General features: G+C 33.5%; 3 protein-coding genes across 7 annotated transcripts in view; all 3 read right to left on the minus strand.

Moving 5' to 3' along the window:
- LOC145318979 (uncharacterized) lies at positions 1 to 13,680 on the minus strand. 4 transcript variants are annotated; one of them, XR_013879621.1, is made up of 18 exons: positions 13,572 to 13,680; positions 13,204 to 13,336; positions 12,993 to 13,075; positions 12,541 to 12,580; positions 12,042 to 12,161; positions 11,532 to 11,684; positions 11,217 to 11,401; positions 10,942 to 11,081; positions 10,573 to 10,681; positions 9,871 to 9,936; positions 9,337 to 9,404; positions 5,597 to 5,736; positions 4,539 to 4,675; positions 4,059 to 4,262; positions 3,207 to 3,494; positions 2,451 to 2,500; positions 1,127 to 2,020; positions 1 to 248 (listed from the first exon to the last, which is right to left on the minus strand). XR_013879621.1 is itself a non-coding variant. In XM_080160777.1 (17 exons), exons 2-17 carry the CDS (start codon positions 13,322 to 13,324, stop codon positions 1,942 to 1,944), a joined length of 1,974 nt encoding a protein of 657 aa, XP_080016903.1. In that variant the 5' UTR covers positions 13,325 to 13,336; positions 13,572 to 13,680; the 3' UTR covers positions 1 to 1,941. The 4 variants fall into 4 exon arrangements, 2 of the variants coding, with proteins under 2 accessions (XP_080016903.1, XP_080016902.1); XR_013879620.1 differs by having other exon boundaries at positions 489 to 2,020; XM_080160777.1 differs by having other exon boundaries at positions 1 to 2,020; positions 10,573 to 10,672.
- On the minus strand, positions 13,603 to 20,225 carry Atg14 (autophagy related protein 14). Its single transcript, XM_080160778.1, has 15 exons — positions 20,117 to 20,225; positions 19,730 to 19,856; positions 19,437 to 19,540; positions 19,142 to 19,210; positions 18,702 to 18,874; positions 18,063 to 18,182; positions 17,691 to 17,810; positions 17,266 to 17,397; positions 16,844 to 17,004; positions 16,403 to 16,527; positions 16,047 to 16,149; positions 15,621 to 15,725; positions 15,274 to 15,376; positions 14,917 to 14,984; positions 13,603 to 14,697 (listed from the first exon to the last, which is right to left on the minus strand). Exons 1-15 carry the CDS (start codon positions 20,156 to 20,158, stop codon positions 14,522 to 14,524), a joined length of 1,728 nt encoding a protein of 575 aa, XP_080016904.1. The 5' UTR covers positions 20,159 to 20,225; the 3' UTR covers positions 13,603 to 14,521.
- LOC145318983 (ferry endosomal RAB5 effector complex subunit 3) overlaps positions 20,173 to 22,150 on the minus strand; it is a 5,214-nt gene continuing 3,236 nt past the window's right edge. The window contains exons 9-12 of one of the 2 annotated variants that reach the window (XR_013879622.1): positions 21,925 to 22,033; positions 21,003 to 21,081; positions 20,415 to 20,632; positions 20,173 to 20,299 (exon numbers count right to left, since the gene is read on the minus strand). Coding sequence is in view for 1 of the 2 variants with exons in the window: in XM_080160784.1 (XP_080016910.1) it covers positions 20,505 to 20,632; positions 21,003 to 21,081; positions 21,925 to 22,033 (316 nt within the window). In the remaining variant the exon portion in view is untranslated. Of the gene's footprint in view, positions 20,633 to 21,002; positions 21,082 to 21,924; positions 22,034 to 22,150 lie in introns of both variants that reach the window. The other variant, XM_080160784.1, reaches the window with a different exon arrangement.

The raw sequence follows: 22,150 nt of genomic DNA on the forward strand, positions 1-22,150 counted from the left end.
TTGGTATTTTTATCAACATATTTATTATTGTACATTAAAAAGATGGACATGATAAAGCAAATAAAGGAAAATATAAACCCCTTTGTTTAAGCATTACACATTTATTAATAATGGTAGGTAGATAATATTAACTATTATTATTAATATAATACAACAAACAAGGACAAATCTGTGGATTTGGGCACGGCTCAGTTTTCTTTTTACATTATTTTTATTCAAACTATTATTACATATAATGTTAGTTTAAACTGATAGATTTCTATGTAAAACTAATGGTAGACTATTATTGCACGATAGGACAGCATATAAAAAGAATTAACCAATAATAATATGGGATAATCTATTCTTAGAATGGATGGGGGGGGGGGGGGGGTATTCTCACACTGTGAGCAATCCCCAAATCATTGAATTTCTTTTATGACAACACTACTCTATACAACAAATCTGTCCTATCCTAGCTCTTTAAACATTTTACAAAAGAAATCTACCAATTTAAACTTTATTTATAATAATAAAGCAAATTAAGAAGATAAAAAATAATAATCCTAATTTTTTATTTATTTTTCAAATGATGTTGTTAAGGCCAAAAGGAACATATTAGTTTAAATTGCAATAATTTTCAATCAATTGTAGAGAAAAATAAGACGTGACAGTCATGTTATAATATTACATTTTTTATAAAACAAAAAATTTCAATTTAATGTATTTTGTGGTAAGGAGTGATTTTAAGAAAATGTTTGTTTTTGGGAGGGTTAATATAAATGAAAACCATGCACATTACTTATGAACAAAATTTAATTAATAGTAGAAAAGAAACAAAAAAACTGTTAACAATTACAAATGCAAAAATAGATAAAATGTACAAAAATGGTAAAATTATTTTGTCCTTCATTAAAGACAAACATCCTATTCTTAAGTTTATATGAGATTTTAGGATCTTATTAATTTAAAGGAAATCAGATATTTACAAAAAAAGTCCCTAAATAGGTATTCATAAGCCTGAGTTCATTTTTATTACATGCTATTTTTTTAATATTGTGTGTAAAAACTTAAAACATTTGGTTGTAGTAAAACTATTGTTTATATAAAAATTATACTTTATTTGCAGTCTATTCCTATATTTTACCTTATTTATATGATTTTGTATCAATGTTAAGTAAAGTGAGTCATTCAATACATTTTTATCAATGGCACAAAACTTGTGAAGCGAAAAAAACTAAAATTATAATTTTTGTAAAAAAAATAGCTTAAATATAAAGAAACAGATTAACTTATTTTTGACATTTCTATTTTTGAAACTAATTAAAAAATTTAAAAATATATTGAATGACTTAACGTTTAATATTATAATAAAAAATAAAACAAAAATACTGCACTTTTATCATTCACGCTACGTAGAATAAAAAATGAAATCACTGCCCTGCATAATAATAATAATAATATTGTCTTGATAGAGTTGTTATTAAAAATAATATACACTCTTATTTTCAATAGATACACAACACACAAGTTTCAAGGAAGATTGGTTGGCGCAATTGGTTCAAAATGATCATCTCTAGTTGAATCTGTTTTGGTAGATTTTCTGCACACGCACTAGCACACTGCTGCTCGGTCAGGCATCAATCAGCTGTAGTTGTTGTTGGTAAAAGTAAGACATGCAAGTAACCAAATAAAAACTAATCACCCTAGCATAACTTCATTCACTCGCGAATAATGACAAATTCTAACTAGAAAATAATTCACTTTACAAACCCGACCAAAACCTAGATTAATTTACTTCCCCAAACTTTTGCCCCGCTAACTATCAAATCCTTAAGTTTGCTTTCTTTTTTTGTCATTCTTGTTTATGTTATTATTTAATCCATATGATCTCGCATGGTTTATTCTATTTACAATAATGTTGCACGAGATTTAGTTTTGAGTTGGGAGGATGAGAAGTGTTTACTTTGCTTTCAGATGTTTCTCCGGCTTCTCCACGTTGTGTGTGTTCTTCATGTGGTCAATCAGCTCGTTACGGTACCTAGACAGATACAAATTGTATGTCTGAATATATAGAAAACAACAATAATGGGCAATATTTGAAGCTAGATAATAAATGCTTTGTTTATATCATCCTGTGCATTGTAGACATTGTATTCACAATGCATAACTAGGGATCATAAGGTATAAGAAAATAGAAGATGGTAGAATTGATGTTTTTATTAAATAATGATAAATAGAACTACCCCCATCCAAAATTGAAAGTATTGGTTGATTACTATTTGTTTGTACTAACCAATCAATCAAGATTAAATTAAAGTACCCAACGATTTTATTTTTAAGCCAACATATGAAAATGACGTGTTTAAAACTTTGTGTCCCAGGACAGGATATTTTAGAATCCAATGTCATCTCCTTTCCAGACCATTAACACAAAATAAAAATATTAACAAAAACAAGGATAAACTTACCAGAAGCTGGAAAGACACATAGTGCACGTTAAATCATCATCATCATCGTCCTGGTAACAAATCAACATTAAACTAAATTCTTCACCCAAAAATTTATTAAATTTTGTTGCTTTAAAAGGACACTCTAGCTACTTCATCTTTTGAAGTGGAGGAAGGAAATGGGCTAAAACCACTTAACAACTTTCCTAAATATGTATTGATAAAACTAACTTTCTCTCAAGAATACTTTGAAATTCAGGGGTGTATATTCAGCATGGTTGACATGACCCTGCTAAAGGGGGAGGGGGAATAAAAAACATGTGGTTGGGGGAAAAAAATGCAAAAATTAAGAGTACTGAACATTTTTTTCCCTTTCTTCTCCCAGCCTTGGTGAAAAAAATAAAAGAATATGTGGGAGGGGGGGATAATATGAATGAGTTCTGAAAATAAACACTTTTCTATATTCCCCTTCCTGGCTAGAAAAAAACTAAGACGGGAAAAAAATAAAAAAATTCCAGCAGGGAAAAAATGAATCTTAAGCAGAATAAACTCCCCTGCTTTGAATCCAGTCACTTATGTACCCTCAAAAATTAAACGTGTCCTTTTAAAAATTGCATAAATATTATAAAGAATTGTCTACTCTAAGTTTACTAATTCTTAGATTGGACAAAAATAATCAACTTCAGTTTAAGTTCTTTTTTAAGACCTCAAAATAAACAATTCTTATTAAAAACTATAATTTTTTCTGGAGCAAATTTGAAATTTAGTTTAATGTGCCTCCTTAAACAGCGGGTTGCTCGTTACGGGTTTACGAGCAGCCGCTGCTGCAGCTGCTGCCGCGGCAGCCTTCATCTTGGCCTCATGCTCAGCCGCGGCCGCCATTTTCTTCTTGTTGTGCGGCGGAACCAGAGTGTTACCGGTAAGGCGGCCCAGAGTGGTCACGATCTTGCCTTCCTCGCTACGGACGACGCCGCCGGGACCGATGCGGACCATGCGGGTGGTTCCGGACTTGAGGAAGGAAGCCGGCAACTTCTTGGCCAGCGCGGCTTTGGCGTTAGCATAAGCCTAGACAAAAAAAATAATTTACATAATTCAAAGCAACAAGAGGTCTGCTTTGACCGCTTGGTATCTTATTAAAAAACTAACGCAAAAAATCTAATGGTTAGGTTTAAAGCAATAGTACATATAAAAAAAAGATGACTTGTAGGTAATATAAAATATATTTACTTTTTTTAGGTATATAATATCATTTCATTTAAAATGGCATTCCTATCGTTCATTGAATATTAAATAGGAAAATTTTGCAATTTGCATAGATGCAAACTTACTTTGGCATTCTAAAAACTTTTTATAAAAGTGCATCGATTTTATTTATCTTCTTTTTGTTTTATTACTGACTTGTGCAATAAAAGAGAAAAAATCATTGTGTTTGCTGCTATTTTTTTTTTGTATTGATTAATGATCTTGATCCCAATTAGTGATTGAAACGACCAACCAATCAAAATCCAACTAAAAGTCCCCAAAGTCAGCAAATAAGAAATTGTTATAAAAATTTGGAGACCAGTGTAATAAACAGCCCAATGTCCCCTCCCTCCCTGTCTTGTTCCTTCTATACAGGATCCAACTCACCTTAGCTTTCATCTTAGCCAAAGGAGTAAGTTTCTCCTCCACGACACAGATGTCATCATCATCCTTTGCGGCAGGTTTTACGGCAGGCCTGCCGCGTCCGCGGCCACCAGATCTTCCGCCGCCTCCTCCGCCACTGCGTGTAGACCTGGGTCCGTCCAAACCACCGCGCGGTAAAAGTCTCGGCATAATAATATGGGACTCCTCCTGAAAAAATAATTTTTCTAATTTTATTCTAATTTTTCTAATCTTGATATTATTTTATCTTACCATTTATCATACCAACTTAAAATCTTACTTTAAATCTGTCTAATAAAAATCTAATAATCTCAAAAACCATCAATCTATCACCTTTTCCCCGACATTCATCGACATATTGATTTCAATTAGCGTGTCTCTATCTTGATAACCAGCTATTTATCATATCTTTATTCTTGATAACTATCCATCAAGTTTATTGTCTATTATATTGATGTGACTGACCTCCTCAACATATTTTTCTTCAGGTACATCTTCAAAGTGAACGCTTGATGGCTTTCTATTGTACTTCTTCACCAGGGTCTTTCTTTTGTCTTTATTGGGCAACCAGATGTTCAAGTACCCAGTCTTACCAAGGGTGCCTGAGCAAAACATCACATAAATAAATCATCAATTGTTCTTCAATCATCGATTGATCCTTCAATCAATTAAACAATCATACCATCCTCAACAAAACAACCAATTATTAATCAATCAATCATCAATAAATAGTCAATCAATCATCAATCAATCGTCAATTAATCATCTATCAATTATCAATCAATCATTAATTAATCATCGATAAATTAATCAATTAATAATCAGAAATTAACAATCAATCATCAATCATACCATCATTAACCATTCAATTATACAAAAAAAAGGGGGGGGGGGGGTTAATTCAACCATCTCGTAATCAATGTTTAAATGGCACTTAGAATTCGAATTTCGAACTGAAATTTTGCATGAGTAACCCTTGGTAGGTCTATTCTCCCTAAATCAAACAAAAAATTGAAAAAGTAACGGCTAACGAACGCCGACTGAGCCGTTTAGCCGCTTTTGGGTTTAATTAAGGGCGAAATTATCGATAATAACACCAATAAACTTTTTAAAAATTTCTAGTACCAGTTGTTTAACAGCTAAAATCGAATAAAAAAGACTGGTAAAAGCTATAAAATGCCAAGAGTATCATTCATAGACAGGATAATGTAAAACTATCATTCAAAAAGTTAATTCCTCCGTAATCAATGATGGATTTGCCCTGAAAATAGCAAAAACTGGCTTAACGGCTTTTTCAAACTTTTTATTCGATTTAGGGAAAATAGACCTACCATGGATTACTCATGCAAAATTTCAGGTCGAAAATCGAATTTTAAGTGCCATTTATACATTGATTACGAGATGGTTGCATTAACCCCCCACCCCCTTATACAGTAATCCATCAATCATCTATCAATCTTTAAAAAAATCGCCAATCAATCACCCATCAATCAGTCCCTTTTCAATCAATCAATATATCTTACCATTCCTAACTCTTCCAATTTCTAATCCTCTGTCTAGAGATCTCTTGAGCTGTGCCTTTGCCTGGTTCTGGTTAAGTTCTATCCAATGCCCATATTCTGTCATCATGTTCTTCAATATTGTCGTGCGGGAAGATCCAAACCTAAAGAATGAAAGGTTTAAAAAAGACCAGTTAAAGAACCAACAATTCATTATCATTTTAAAACCTATCATTTGTTCGAGCTGATAAAAGGGGGGGGGGCGTAATGACATAAGCTCTTAAACCGTGAGCAAAATGATCTAAATATTGAGCTAGACCCTTCAAACTTGGTATATAAGCCTAGTCCTATAGGTATTACATCTAAATGGCAAAAAAATACAAAATTTTTTATTTTTAGGTTAGGTTAGGTAAGAAAAACCCTGCGGAAATGGGGTTTTTAGGCTTTTTTTGGTCTCTTTTGATGTGGAAACTTGCTCTAAATTGTTTTTTCTTAGGGCTTTAACTTAAATACACTGTATCTATTCATATGGACATTATTTAAGATGATTCAGCAAGTCGGGGACCGACCCCAGGGGGCTAGGTGGGTGGCCCGCAGGGGTTAAGTTCATTTTTCCCAATATATTTGTTGTGATACATCAAATTATAGGTTTTTTAGGTCAAGGAACTCAAATTCAGAGCTAAAATAAGCATTAGACTAATCTGAAGCTAACCCCAGAGGGCTAGGTTGGTGGCCCGCAGGGGTTAAGTGCATTTTTTCTAATATATATCTTGTTATATATCAAACTATAGGTTTTTTAGGTCAAGAAATTCAAATGCTGAGCGAAAATTAGCATTAGACTGACCTGAAGCTAACCCCCCCCGGGCTAGGTTGGTTTTCTGCAGGGCTTAAGAGCATTTACCTAACCTAACCTAGAAACTTACTTATATTTTCACAGGTTTTTTTCTTGAATAAACTGTGTCTATTAATGAGGTGAGGACTTTATTTAAGATGATCCAGCAAGTCGGGGACCGACCCCAGCGGGCTAGGTGGGTGGCCCGCAGGGGTTAAGTGCATTTTTCCCAATATACATCAAATTATAAGTTTTTTAGGTCAGTTAACTCAAATTCAGAGCTAGAATTAGCATAAGACTAATCTGAAACTAGCCCCAGCGGGCTAGGTTGGTGGCTCGCAGGGGTTAAATGCATTATTTCCAATATAGATCTTGTTATATATCAAAATAAAGGTATTTAAGGTCAAGAAACTCAAATTCAGAGCTAAAATTGGCATAAGACTTACCTGTAGCTAACCCCTGCGGGCTAGGTAGATTTTCCACAGGGCTTATGTGCATTTTACCTAACCTAACCCAGAAACTTACTTATTCTTTTTGGTTTTTTCCTTGAATAAACTGTGTCACTGTCTATTAATGAGGACATTATTTTAGATAATCCAGCAAGTTGGGGACCGACCCCAGCGGGCTAGGTGGGTGGCCCACAGGGGTGTAGTGCATTTTTTCTAAAGTATGTGTTGTCATTCATCAAATTATAGGTTTTTTTATGTCAAGAAACTCAAATTCAGAGCTATTTTAAGCATTAGACTGACCTAAGGCTAACCCCCGCGGATTAGGTGGGTGGCCTGCAGGGGTAAATTTCCCAAATTATGTGTTGTTATACATCAAACTATAGGTTTTTAAAGTCAATTTGGAGCTAAAAAAAAACAATAGCAACCTGATGCTAGTTTTTTCGTGGTATGTGGTATGCATTAAATTAAAAAATTGTATCCTATTAGCATATTAAATTTTTCCACCGCTAACATTGTACTATCAAAATTGAAATTCTTTCAAATATATGCCATATAAATGTAGTTTAACCAATTAACCAGGAAAAAATATGCAGTTCACTAAATTAAGTTCAAATGCATTTCGTGAAACTACCCCTTTGAATTTCTGGACCTAAAAAACCTATAATTTTATGTATGACAACTAAAAATGCACTTAACCCCTGCGGGCCACGCACCTAGCCTGCTGGGGTCTTAAATTTTAAATAATGTTCTAATAAATAGACACAGTTTATTCCAGAAAAAAATCATAAATAAACAAGTAAGGTTCTAGGTTAGGTTAGGTAAAATGCACTTAAGACTTGCAGGCAACCCACCTAGCCCGCTGGGGCTAGCTTCAGATTAGTCTGATGCTTTTATTGGCTGTAAATTTGAGTTTCTTGACCTTAAAAACCTATAGTTGGATGTATGACAACACATACTTTTAAAAAAAATGCATTTAACCCCTGAGGGACACCCACCTAGCCCGCTGGGGTCGGTCTTCGACTTGCTTGATCATCCGAAATAAGGTCCTCATGAATGGACAGTTTATTTGAAAAAAAAATTGAAAAAAATATTAAATGTAAGTTTCTAAGTTTGGTTAGGTAAAATGCACTTAAGCCCTGTGGGCTACCTATCTAGCCCGCTGGAGTTAGCTTCAGATTAGTCTAATGCTTATTTCAGCTCTGAATTTGAGTTCTTTGACCTAAAAAACATATAATTGGATTTATCACAACATATATATTGGGGAAAATGCACTTAACCCCTGCAGGCCACCCACCTAGCCCGCTGGGGTCGGTCTTCGACTTGCTGAATCATCTGAAATAAGGTTCTCATGAATTGACAGTTTATTCTAGAAAAAAACCTAAAAAAATAATAAATGTAAGTTTCTAGGTTAGCTTAGGTAAAATGCACTTAAGCCCTGTGGGCAACCCAGCTAGCCCGCTGGGGTTAGCCTCAGATTATTCTAATGCTTATTTTAGCTCTGAATTTGAGTTCTTTGACCTAAAAAACATATCATTTGATGTATCACATCATATATATTGGAGAAAATGCACTTAACCCCTGCGGGCCACCCACCTAGCCTGCTGGGGTCAGTCCCCGACTTGCTGGATCATCTTAAATAAAGTCTTCATTAATAGACACAGTTTATTCAAGAAAAAAACCTGTAAAAATATAAGTAAGTTTTTAAGTTAGGTTAGGTAAATGCTCTTAAGCCCTGCAGAAAACCAACCTAGCCCGGGGGGGGTTAGCTTTAGGTCAGTCTAATGCTAATTTTCGCTCAGAATTTGAGTTTCTTGACCTAAAAAACCTATAGTTTGATATATAACAAGATATATATTAGAAAAAATGCACTTAACCCCTGCGGGCCACCAACCTAGCCCGCTAGGGCTAGCTTCAGATTAGTCTAATGCTTATTTTAGCTCTGAATTTGAGTTCCTTGACCTAAAAAACCTATAATTTGATGTATCACAACAAATATATTGGGAAAAATGAACTTAACCCCTGCGGGCCACCCACCTAGCCCCCTGGGGTCGGTCCCCGACTTGCTGAATCATCTTAAATAATGTCCATATGAATAGATACAGTGTATTTAAGTTAAAATCCTAAGAAAAAAAACAATTTAAGGCAAGTTTCCACATCAAAAGAGACCAAAAAAAGCCTAAAAACCCCATTTCCGCAGGGTTTTTCTTACCTAACCTAACCTAAAAATAAAAATTTTTGTATTTTTTTGCCATTTAGATGTAATACCTATAGGACTAGGCTTATATACCAAGTTTGAAGGGTCTAGCTCAATATTTAGACCATTTTGCTCACGGTTTAAGAGCTTATGTCATTACGCCCCCCCCCCCTTAAGCTGAGGAAAACAGATTAAAGAAATTATAAAATATCAATTAAAAGTTACAAAAATTAAAAAGCTGTAAAACTGTTCCTCTCCATGTTATTCCAGCAAAAAAATTAAAACTTACTTTTCATTTAGCTTGTAAACAATAGCCTCAGCCATATCCATGTAGGTTGGCTTTTCTCCATTATGGGCCTGAAAAATATAATCTCTGTTTTAAATAAATGTAAATGTGATGTAAAATAACATTGTTTTACGCAAACGTACTTAATTGGGCGCTTTATTTGACACAAATAGATATGCCCCTGGAGGCCTCTAGAGGCACTTGAGGTGGTGAGGGGTTGAATTCGACCCCCCCCCCCTATTTAATTTTAGTTCCAAAGAAAAAGTAAAATCCCCACCCCCACAAAATAGTTATTAAACTTTTCGGAACTTAAAAAGCTACATTTGAAAGGAGAACCATATCGGTTCAGCGAGAATGAATTACTCTATAATATATGGTTAATCGGATACAACAATCCGCTCGATTTAAGAAAAATTCCTAGGATACAAAGATTTCTGTTTATATTTAGTCACAAATGATACTGTATTACAATTAGTCTAATCTAGGGATTGATCATCTAAGCTTTTTATATTTATTATTAAAAGATAAATACTATACCTCGTGCAAGTGTATCCGTAAATCTCCCAGAGTTTCACTCATAAACTCTTCCTCACACCCCTCCTCCTAAAGAAAATTATACTTGTTAGATGCATTGAAACTTTATAGTTTACAGTTTTAAAGGAGATTCTCACATATATATTTAAATTAATGAGAAGCCTTAGAAGCCAAAACAAACACTCATGTCACAATTTTTAAACCCTCTTGAAAACATCGTGAACTATAATAAAAAGATTATGCATTCTGCTTATTAATTCTGTAATAGAACTAGGGTTGGCACCCCCCCCCCCCTCTGAATGCAAAGATCACCCCCCCCCCTATCTCTCCCCACTTACACCACCAAGTGGAGAGATCAGAAAATACGAAAAAACGCAGCTTTAGATTCTTCCCAGTACCCGGTATAATTTAGTCCCTTAATTTAAAAAAAAACTTTTAATTTATTGCTATAATCCGGAATCCGTCCAAAAAATAAGAATCCGGAATCTGAAGAGAATCTGTTTAATTTTTGGACGGATTCTTGTAAGAATCCGAATCCGGTCCAAAAATTAGACGGATTGCCATCCCTAAATAAAACTAATATTGACACATTTGTTTGATATATTACCCTCTAAAATATAACCAATGTTACAACTTAAAAAATATTTGTTCAATATAGAGCTACATCTTTAGGTTTAAATAACTTGTATTGTAAGATAACCTCACCTTGCACTGGAACAAAGTATCCTTTGGCTGCTTTCTACGTGGGGGTCCCTTCGCGTTCTTCACTGATTTAGACTTCTTCTTTTTCTTGGCTTTCTTGGGCCTGTATTCGCTATGGATTATATTGGTATATGATTAGAGCGTTGCACATTAAGACTATGTGCCCTTTTACGCTCTTAGATACAGATGAATAGATAGATAGTTGATTGTATAGCTAAATATTTTTTCTAAGATAAAGAGACAGATAGAATTATGTGCAGAAAACAAACTATAATTGTTTTGTCCCGTTTTATTACTTAAATATAATGCATAAAAAAAATGTGCGTCTATGGTCCGTTTGTCAGTCACTAACGCTTAGCACGTGTTACCAACCTGTATTCATCAAACTCTTCATCAAAATCGGAGTCTGAATTGTCGCGTTTTCTCTTTTTCTTTGATTTTTTCTCTGGATAATCGACCATAGCTGGCTCTAGCTCACTTGCACTCACTTCAGGATCAGATGCGTCGTCATCCTAGATACCAAGAAACCAAATTAGATAATAAGATAACAAATTGGATATCTAGGCACATTTGAAACAAAGCTAGCACATCATACATTTAAAAAAAAATATCTTTTAATCGGCTGTGTAATTTCTTTTCCAACTCACCTTAAACCCATTAGTTCCTTCATCATCGAGCTGTGCACTCTCTGGCTCTCCATCCATCTCAATATTATCCTCTTCTGTGGGCTCAAAGGGAGGATCATCACCCTCGTTGTCACCCTCGCCCTCGGCATTCTCGTCCCCGTCAAGGTCCAACTCTGCCTTCTTCTCTGTTTCTGCCTCTCCCTCTCCTAGATCACATACACGCTTAATTTTTGTCTGTCAGGAGTTTCATATGCTTGTTTATATAAAGTATTATTGACAGATTATCAAAACATAATTAAGAATAAAAAATAAAAAAGATAAAATATGTATGCCTACCTTCTCCCTCGCCCTCCTGCTCATCTCCTTCAGCTTCGCCCTCTCCCTCAGCCTCAGCTTCGCCCTCTCCTTCAGCCTCGGCCTCGACTTCACCCTCACCGTCTTCCTTAGCTTTAGCCTTCTCAGGCTCTCCCTTCTCTTCTGTTTCTTCTTCTAGAAAAAAAGAACAATTATTTCTGTAAATAGGGCAACAACAAATTGATTAGGTAGATAACAAAGAAAAGTCATAGTAAAAATTTAAAAAAAAAACTTTTTTTTCTATCAAATTGGGTAAAGGAGATTATATTTAAGTTTAAACTGAATGTAAGAAGAACTAAAGCTACATTAAAGTTGGTTTAAGGTGTATGATTAAGAATATTATTTTTAACTTTCATTTTGGCGAAATAACGGATGTACCCTAATTATTATTGTCTAACTACTATAAAATATATATTATCATGTTACAGGAAGCGTAGCAAGCAACAATTAAAACTTATTTGAAAAAGGTCAATAAACAAAAAAAAATCTTACCAGCTTCTTCGCCCTCCTTATCTTCTCCCTCTCCCTCACCTTCTCCCTCGGCCTCTCCTCCCTCCTCCTCCTCTTTCTCTTCCTCTGTTTCATTGCGGAACATCATGAGAATTTGTGGGCCCTGCACCAGTAGTGGTTAGGTCATACAAAGTTTTCGTAAGAATTTGGGAGTTTTGTGCATCGGTTACAATTCTAGATGATAAATAAAACTGCATGTACCAAGTGACTCTAAAACGCTTTTAACCCCAACCCCCATAAATATAACAATACTTTTAAAAATATGTATTGTCAAGCGCAAGATTTTTGAACATAAAAGCTGCATTTTAATTTACTTGTCAATAAAAAACTATTTCAGTATTTAAAGTAATCCAAACAAATTTCCAAATTTGAATGTCATGTTTAAAATTAGCAATAACAATAAAAATTATATTGTGATTTTTTAAAAAAGATATACCATCATGTCTCAAATCTAAAACTTAATATTTTTTGTGTGACCATTCCTTTGATTTATCACTGTTTTCATCCTCACCACCTTCAGTCTGAACAAAAAGTTGTTACAATTAATTGACTAAATTTACTACTAGATCCATGAGTAGCGCAGCAGTCACAATATGTAAAAAAACACAGTAAACTGTAAAAGAGTAAAAATAAGGAAAATCAACCAAAAAAATTCAGTAAACGTAGTCATTGTCACCACAATCTTAAAACCTTTTTTACGTCATTTCTCTTTAAGTTACACACCCTTTTATTTTTAAGAAATGAACTTCAGACAAACCCTAATTACAAATTAGCTAAGCTGATAAAAATTATTAATATTTCTTATTTTTCATAACTTAATAAAATTCCAGAATATTTCTACAACAAAAGAAATTAGACGAGGGTTATACACAGCTGTTAATTATGATAAACAAAGATAATTTTGGTATTGCAACCAGGTGCACAATTATCTACCTGTCCATTGTCCTGGTCGTTTTCATCCTCCTCCTCCTCCTGTCCGTTTCCAGCTGATTCGTCGTAGTTTTCTCCTCCATTTCCTAAACAAAATGTGTCTTAAGATCTTAGTAACGGCTAAAACTATTAAAGCTAACTTTAAACAAACAATTTGAAATACTTTATAATTGAGACGCAATGAAAATACAGAGGCAAAAAAATAACAACTCACCGTTCACTTGTCCCTCCTGCTGTTGTTCGTCTTCATGTTGGTCGTTTTCGGCGGCGGCGTTTGCAAGTTTGATCGCCTCGGCGGCATCAGGTGCGAATTCCACTCCTGTCTCGGAGGACATCTTGTTGCATACCTGTAAAATTGATGCTGTTTTAATAATTTTGTCATAAATTAGCGCTTATGATTTTGAGACATTGAGGATAAGTATTAATATAAGTATTATTAAATAACGAAAGAACTATGAATAAGACAATGATTCCCCCAACAATTATTTCCTGAAAATGGAGAAAAGAAAGGTATGTAGATTAATTTAACAGACAAGAACAAGAGGACAATTAATACAAGACAAAAAAAATTGTAAAGCTTACCTTCAATTATTCGGTTTATCACTAAATAAGGTCTGAAAAAAATTTATGTTTAATAGGAATAGTTACAGTAAATATTTTAAAAGATTTACAAAATGAAATTTTCATGTAATATATATATATATAAGTAATATGTGATTTTCTTTGAGCACCAAATTTAAGAAATTTTCTAAGTATTCATAACATTGTGTTAATATAAAGGTAAAATGGGTACAGGACAAATATACCAAATTGATTGACTATTAAAATAATTGCCCGTAACCCAGCTATTAATATAGTCTGTCTGAATGAAAATCTCATGTAATGATATATTATTATAATATCAAAATAAAAAAGAAGAGTTCTATGAATAAGAGTCAGATTTAATTTTTCGTTGATGCAAAAGTATGTATTTGTTCAACTTAGGTAACTAATCTTTTTCATAGAAAATTCCCATTTTATGCTAAGGTATAAATTTACATTTCAAGCAAGATTCAAAAAGGATAAGAAAATCAGTACTTCGACTTTTATCATTTTCTAAACGTGTTGATTTTCAGGGACAAGGAATGTTTCATCTAAGCAAATCTGAGGTTAATTCTTAAAAAACTTTATTGGCTCACTGCCTTACTAAAATAGTGAGGCAAAATTATCCCCTCTAAATTTTTAGCGAACCTCACTAATTTTAGTGAGGCAAGTATTTTTAAGAATCCACCTCTGTTTCATCTATTTACCAGACAGCCAAATGATGTATTTAGTTATCAAAATAAAATAATGCTGTCTTTGACTGTTATATAATGAAAAATTGGCGTAAGTATGGATAAAGTAGTTTTCTTTAGATGAACCATCCCTTATGACTGTCTATTTCTTATCCCTTTAATATTTCTTTGTGCTTAATATTATGGATTAATGACAAGTACTCTAGGAGACAAAATAACCATCCAACTCAATGAAAATATTCAACAAATGCTAAAAAATCATTTTCTCGGAGACTTTGGGCTGGTGATACCCCACAACAAGGACGAAACTGTTGATGTAACGAAGCTGAGACTAGAACTGGGATGGTTTTGTCCATAGTTGGCGGAGGCACGCTCCAGGGTCCGGTCAGAGGGCGAGGAGGAGTAGATTTCTTCCGCCATTACAGATTCCCATTCTAAATTATATAAATTATAAATAGAAAGAAAAGTAGTTAGTTAAATTGTTAGGTATATACTTGATGATATATAATAAAAGTTATTAATAGTCGTAATACAGATATCATGTAACATGTTTTAAGACATACACTTTTTAAGTCATTGTCGACAAACCGCTGTAAAAGCCATGTGGACAATCCATTACATGAAATTGGTTTTTAAAATGTTTTAAAGTCTACCTTGCAGGGAATCTTCATCATTGTCCCAATCTTTCTTCTCATAATCTTGATTCCAAATCTCTCTGTCCCTGAATAATGAAAATTAGATATGTGATTAAAATCTCTAGTATGATTTGTACCATTAATGGAAAAAGACAACTACACAAACAACAAGTGTTGAGAGGAGAGGAGGGGGGGGGGGGGGGATTGATCAGTTTAAACAGAGAAATAAAGAATCGGGGGGAATTGGTGGATAAACCCCTTGCCAGGAAAAACCTAAAAGTAACTTTAGTTCAGAGATTAAAGAGATTCTTTATTACACGAACTGACATACTGTTACTTTTCATTCAACTCAAAAACAATGAGTGAAGAACTGACCTGGTAGCAGATGACTCTGCCCCATCTCCTTCCAGATGTCGAAGCTCCTCGTTTTCTCTGTGAATAACTTGTTCCCATACGGATACACTCATTTCTGGCGCAACTAAAATAAACAAACATTTTATTATTTTTCGACTTCACAATCTTTTCTTTCAAGCTTTTTTTAACAAAAAAAATTGTTAGAAGACTAGCAACTTTAAAAAATAGTTAAAGAAGTGGTATAGACAGACACAAAATCAATTAAATTTTAATTTTTAAGTAAATCTTAATTTTAATACAGCTATTGTTTGTCTTAACATGAACATCAATAGACATATTATAGCTATGTTAATAAAATAAATATTAACCTGGTTCAAAATATCCAAACTCTGTGAAAGACTGTTCTAAATCTGACTGTGTAAGACTAGTTGGAAGACTGCTTGATGATAACTTTGTAGACTTGATATGTTCAACTAAACAAAACAAAAACTTTTCATTAGATGTTTTCTTAAGAATTTCACCCATAGGTCATTACCGCTTCTTACTTAATCCCCTAAACCTTAAATAATGTAGCTTAACCCAACCTAACCTATTTTATAGCTAATATATAAATTTTAGCCCATACCAGAAAAATCTTATGTTCCAATTTTACGATCCAATTAAATACAAGTTTCTAGGTCATATTTACCATTTTTAATCTTATTTAATATCGTTTTCATGCAAAACGGTCATTTCTGCTGGAATCAACCCCTACGTATAATAAGAATACATTGCACAATAATACTGAATCTTACCTAACAAAATGACATTGTGAACAGTTTGAACAGGTCTGATTTCTCTAGAATCAACCCCCAAGGCAAGACATAAGGCCACAACCCATAGGTTTAACTTAGCAACCTAAATATAAAAAGAATAAAAATCTTTAAGGAGTAATTTATATGTAATTTGGTTATAGTTTGGAAAGAAGCATTTTTATTTACATCCCTAATAATGATAAACAAAACGAACCCTTCAGTAGATAAAAAATTTCAGTTTAAAATCCATAACACTGATTGTTTGGAGTATTGTTTTCAGTGCAATGTCCCCTCCCTCCCTGCATATAAAACATACAAAGCAAATTACTTAAAAGTAAAAACTGAGCAAAAGTTACCTTGACACTAAACTTGAACTCACTGGTCTCAATGACTCCAAAATCTGCATAGTTGAGCTTCATAGGCATGGGCACTCCCACAAAGGTTGAGATCAAGCGTATATATTGCGCCAACAAGGACAAACCTAATCACAATTAACATTGAAGGATAACAACTTTTGTACATCTATTCCATATTAAGGAAGTAAAATTCATATTCAAATATAGGGGGGGGGGGGGGGGGACAAGAAAAATGTATTTGTGTGTGTTTGGGATTTTTAGGGGTAAAACAATTAATAAAATACAGAGCACTAAAGTATTGTTCCATTTTTTCTCCCTCCTTAGGGTAAAAAACAGAGGGGGTGGGGGGAATAAATAAAGTATTTTGCAGAAGGGGAAAAAATAAATCTTGTGCAGAATATACACCCCTGCTCAATCCTCCAAAAAAAAAATAAGAACTACCAGCAGCAATATTGAGGGCATGCGAGGGTTCATCCTCTCCTATGGTTCTATCCTTGTTGGTGGCTATGAGTGCATAGATTGGCGAATAGTCGCCGCTACACGCCAGCATTGGCATCACAACGCGGTACTGCATTTCTCCACTTTGCTCTACAGATACCCATCTTAATCATTTTTAATATTTAATAAGCACAGCCATAATGATCTACTTAAAATGTAATACCTACCAAAAACCAAATAAAATAAATATTTTTTGTGCAATTTTAAGCAAAGCTATTCCAAATCATTTGTTTGTATTTGTGTTTACTAATATTAGGTAGTTTATTAACGAATGTGTACATCCTTAACTAGTTGCTGCGAAATTTATCTTCAATATTGTACTTGCTCTCCCCCCTCCCCCCGAACAAAAATAAGCAAGAGCTTACCTGCCATGGATGTATGAGGTGGCCATGGCTTCCGCCAGGTAGTCCAGCATGATGTCCGACCTGTCCGGGCTCACAGCAGGGTACACCTCGTCAATGGGGAAAATATCACTCAGAGACTGGACTAGATCAGTTCTAAAATAAACCAAATTTTCATTAGGATCATTAAAATTAAGATGTGGTCTGTATCAAGAAATTGGATTTACATTTTCATCTCAAGCTGTCCTAGAGGTACAAAAGATTCTACTGGTAAAAACGCTGAATAATCGCTTACTACATTTTGATTTTTTATTGCTTGCTAATAATCATTATAGTCCTTTTTCATTCTCGATACTTTTTGAAATGTAGACAGACGGCGAAGTTTTTTTTAAAGACAATCATATGTAAGCTGTAGTGTAGCTACTCTGCCATAAAATGTATTTTCTTACCTATAATGATTTAGTATATTAACCATGCCATAACACTGTTGCCGTTTTAAATTCAAGTCTTGTTTAAATCTCTCCAAAAACATTCGTATCTTGTCTACTTTGTCTACGTATTCAGGTAACCTTAACAAAAGCAAATGTCAATAAATCAACATGTTGTCTTAAAGGAAAATATGTGAACATAAAAGATGAGATAAAAGATTTGAGGTGGGTTGACTCATTAGAGTAAAACACTGTATTACCCTTTAGCAATGACCTTGTGCTGACTCTCAATTAGCATCTCGGGGCTGAAAAAAACTGGTTTGTTCTTATAATTCTACATTTATATCCGCGGAAAGCTGTTTATAATACGATGCGAGAAATAACTAATCACACCTTTTATGTCTTCTGGTATTTGAAGTGACGAGTTTTGCTAAATTTTGATCAGCTATTGCCTTCTTTTCTCTCTTCCATTTTATCACATGTCGCATCTGTTTTATCTTGTTCTTCAACTGTCTAGAAAAAAAAGGTTTTTGTTAAATATACAATGGACATGAAAATAGTATAGTCAGGAAAAGGGAATGTGATTCTGACTAACAATTTTAAGTGAAAATTTCCCTTTCTTTTAACCTTCTTAACACCTAACTTCCCTTCTGTTACATTAAAAAAAAAGGCTTTACGCTAACAAAATATTTGATTTTTGGCAATTTCAAATGAAATTAATTGACTGAATATCAGCCCCTGATTATAGTGTACATAAATAACAAGCAACAAATATTGGATAAATAGAACTATAAAGAGTAATACATAAATAGATAGTACTAGAATGGATAATTGGACAAAGTATTTTATTTTTTGAATTGTTTAAAAACATATGATTCGTAAAAGAAATCCATATCTATGAATGGAAGAAAGTCACTCAATTTTATTTAAAATAAAAAAAAGAAGAAAAACACAGCTATTTCGATGCTTGATTAGTTAAAGTACATCGAGAATAAAATTTAATTAACATACAATAATATCATAGATTCGAACCTGATATCTTCACGTAGTTTCTTTTTGTGGACACTCTCTGTAACCTGGTCGGCAATGCTTGACTTTGTCTGCTGTATATCCCGCTGCAACCCCGCCAAACTTAGCTTCTGATCCGCGAAGCGCACGTAAAATTTAGCCCGCGAATGCACAAAATCCCCGGTGCAAATACATTCCTTAAAATTATCAATTACATACAATAAAAAGTAAAAGCAGCTTAAAATCACAATTTCAAAATAAATGCCATGCGCACAAACAAACAAAATGCCGCAAATTATAGTGTAAGGATTACAGTAGCAGAATTGGACCATTAGATGCGCATGCGCTTGTAAGGGCTATGTATACTGTTACCTGTAAAGCGAAGAAACTAATTAAAGACCGATGTACGGAAATATTGTAATTATAGAGAAGCTTCACTGAAAAGGTGGAAATTAATTTAGTACCTGGCAATAAAATTTATTTCTATGTCTCCAACATACTGTACATGTAGGCTGAGTGTTCTTGGCATAGCTCTAAAGAAAAATTTATTTAATTTTTGAACAATGCATCTGTTCATGAAAGTAGTCCACGGATAGGAAAATAAAAACAAGTGTTTGATTCCTTTTTGTTGGTATTATCTATCAATTTTCTTTAGGTTTTCGTAGGCGATTTTTTTTATAAAACTCTGCTAACAATATTTTTTCACACACTCACATTATATCCAGCGGATATGGTTCTTAATCAAAACTGATTTTTTACCTTTAATTTTAATTGTCCAGTGGAAGTATCGAGTTTGAAATGTACTGTAGTCCCCCCTGCCAGACTCACAATTCCTTGTGTACTAGCCCCATGCTCTGCTCGCCCTAAACAAAGTTGAAAATAAATAAATATTCTTATTAGATAGTTATGTTCATGTACAATTCCAACTAATAAAGCACAGAAGCAATATATGAGTTTTCTTTATTATTTTATTGTTTTCTCTGTACCTCCCTGGTTCTGACTTTCTGAAAAGTTGATTTTAAGAATTATTTCGCAAAAATTACAAAACTTACCGCCAGCGACCAATAGATGGTCTGTAGGTCGGCCTGGCACCCCGACATGGTCCACCTCACAACCTTCCCCCTCATCATCAGCTCCTTCGCATTTAAACTTGGTGGGACATTCTTCTGTGGAGGATTCCTAGGATAAATTTATATGATTTATGAACTATTCTCATGATGTACAGTTATTAAATGCAACTGTTGTATAATATAATATTGTGAAATAATGTTTAAGGAATTAGCTCCATGGCCTAAAAATTTATTAATTTAACACCATATGTCATATATAACATCATATTTAACATCATATACAAAGCGTAGATGATACAGGACTAACAGAAAAAAAACTTTTAAGTATGCAAGAAAGTAGTTTCGTTATTTCATAATTAAAAAACTTACCGTATTTGATTGAGCAAGAAGTAGAGTATCGTCAGATAACATTTGATATCAAGTCATTTTTAATCTGAAATCAAAATTCTAATTAAATATAAATTAGTTTAAAAACTTAATCAATGACTAAAATGCTTTAGAGTATCACAGATAGGTAGAAATCACAAACTTAATAATAAAATCATAAAAATTCTTTGGGTTTAAATTTTGGCGTGCATCCAGTTCCACAAATGTAACAGCACTAATTGCCACTTCCTTTTTCCTACTTCGTTTCTATTTTTTCATAGCAATGGAAATAAATGCACACCTTTTATATCTAGATCTAGTGTTATAGAATTGGATTGTATAAAAATCTAAATTTGGTAAATATAATCGCTAAAAAACAAAATAATTTAATTTAAACTCTTATAGGATTGGAAACCCTAAAAATGGAGGAAAGTAGTACAGTTAACTTGTGGAAAACATCCTGATGTATATCAGCTGGCAGTAGGAACTGGAGCGTCTTGATTTCTGTTCCTCCCCAACCTGAATATTTTATAGGTTAAGGTGTGCTTTCATATCCTTAAATAAAAGACTACACAAATTTTCATCCAACATATATGATAATAATATGGTTAGGTTATGAACTTTAAGATACTAATGTATTTTACAATGAATCAATACAAAAATATTCCTCTTTTAGAATGTGTCTTTATAAATATGTTTTGTTGGTATTACAGAAGTTTTGAAAGCTCTTGAAATTTGTAAATTCCTTCCATTAAATAAATACACATTTTATCTTTAGTATCTTGTATATATTGATAGACCTCTTCTTCTATGTTGTTAAGAGTGTTAAAATAAAACAGAATGTCTTGATTATAGAGAAGCTACACCACAATAAGTATAAAATGCCTACCTGCCATTTCCATCATGAATCCTTTGATACATTTGAACATAAGCTCAGCCCGTTTCATACACCAAGCCACCGTCATTCGCTGAATATACAAGAATAATCATCTACATAAGATTAAGCTATGGCAATTGCTGGTTTTGAAATTTATTTAAATATATGCGTTGAACTAAAAAATTAACGAATATTACAACAGGAATAGGGTGGGTTATAGCAAGGGAGTGGGGGGAAGGTAATAGGGAATAACATATATTTAATATTTACAACGAAACAAGGATGACAACATCCATAAAAGCGAAGCACTGAAACGGTAGGACAAACGGACATTAACACTTGTATAGTATCTGAACTGAAAAATCGGAACATAAATGTATAAATGTCGAATCAAAATTGTAGGTAAATTTGTTGAAAAACTGCTAAAAAACAGGATAATGTTTATGGACATACTTACATTTTTGGACTTGATCATAGAGTTGCTTCGCTTATAATATTGTTCTTTGTTGTCCCAGGAATCAATATACCAAAAATCAGATCAAACGGATAATTAAAACACTTGAAAATTTGTTGTTAAAAAAGTAGAAAAATCAACATGTTTAAAATGGACATACGGACATTCTGGTAATGATTATAGAGTTGCTACGCTTTTTAAATCGTACCCAACTACTACAGGAATCATCATGCAAAGTTTGAAATCGATAGGACAATTTAAACATGCCTAAATTAACGAATAAAAGCTATCTATCTCGGACGGACGGACGTACGGACCGACCCTAATTATAGAAAAGCTTCGCGTTTAAAAAATAAATGACTTATTTAGAAGCTTTGCTTGAAGATTGAAACGTTCCCTAGGCTAAGAGAGATTATTCTTAAATTATAGAACATTAATTTAGGTTCACACAACAAAAGTAAATAAAATGAAAACCCCTACCTCTGTCATCCTATGTGAAAGTAGTAATGGTATTGTAAGCGTAGTAATATCGTTCATACACGCTGTTTTCACCAGATTTCTCAGTCCAATTATTACTGGGTGACGAGAACTAAACAAATATTTTCGTTAATTACAGTCTTAAAGTAATTGACTAGGGCGATGGGAAGATAGCCAGATAGTGAAAAATCAGATAGTCATTCGGTTCTAAAAATCATTTTATCTAATC

Source organism: Acartia tonsa, chromosome 5 (assembly GCF_053477335.1).
Source record: "Acartia tonsa isolate MP-2025a chromosome 5, ASM5347733v1, whole genome shotgun sequence".
Taxonomy (NCBI): Eukaryota; Metazoa; Arthropoda; class Copepoda; order Calanoida; family Acartiidae; genus Acartia; species Acartia tonsa.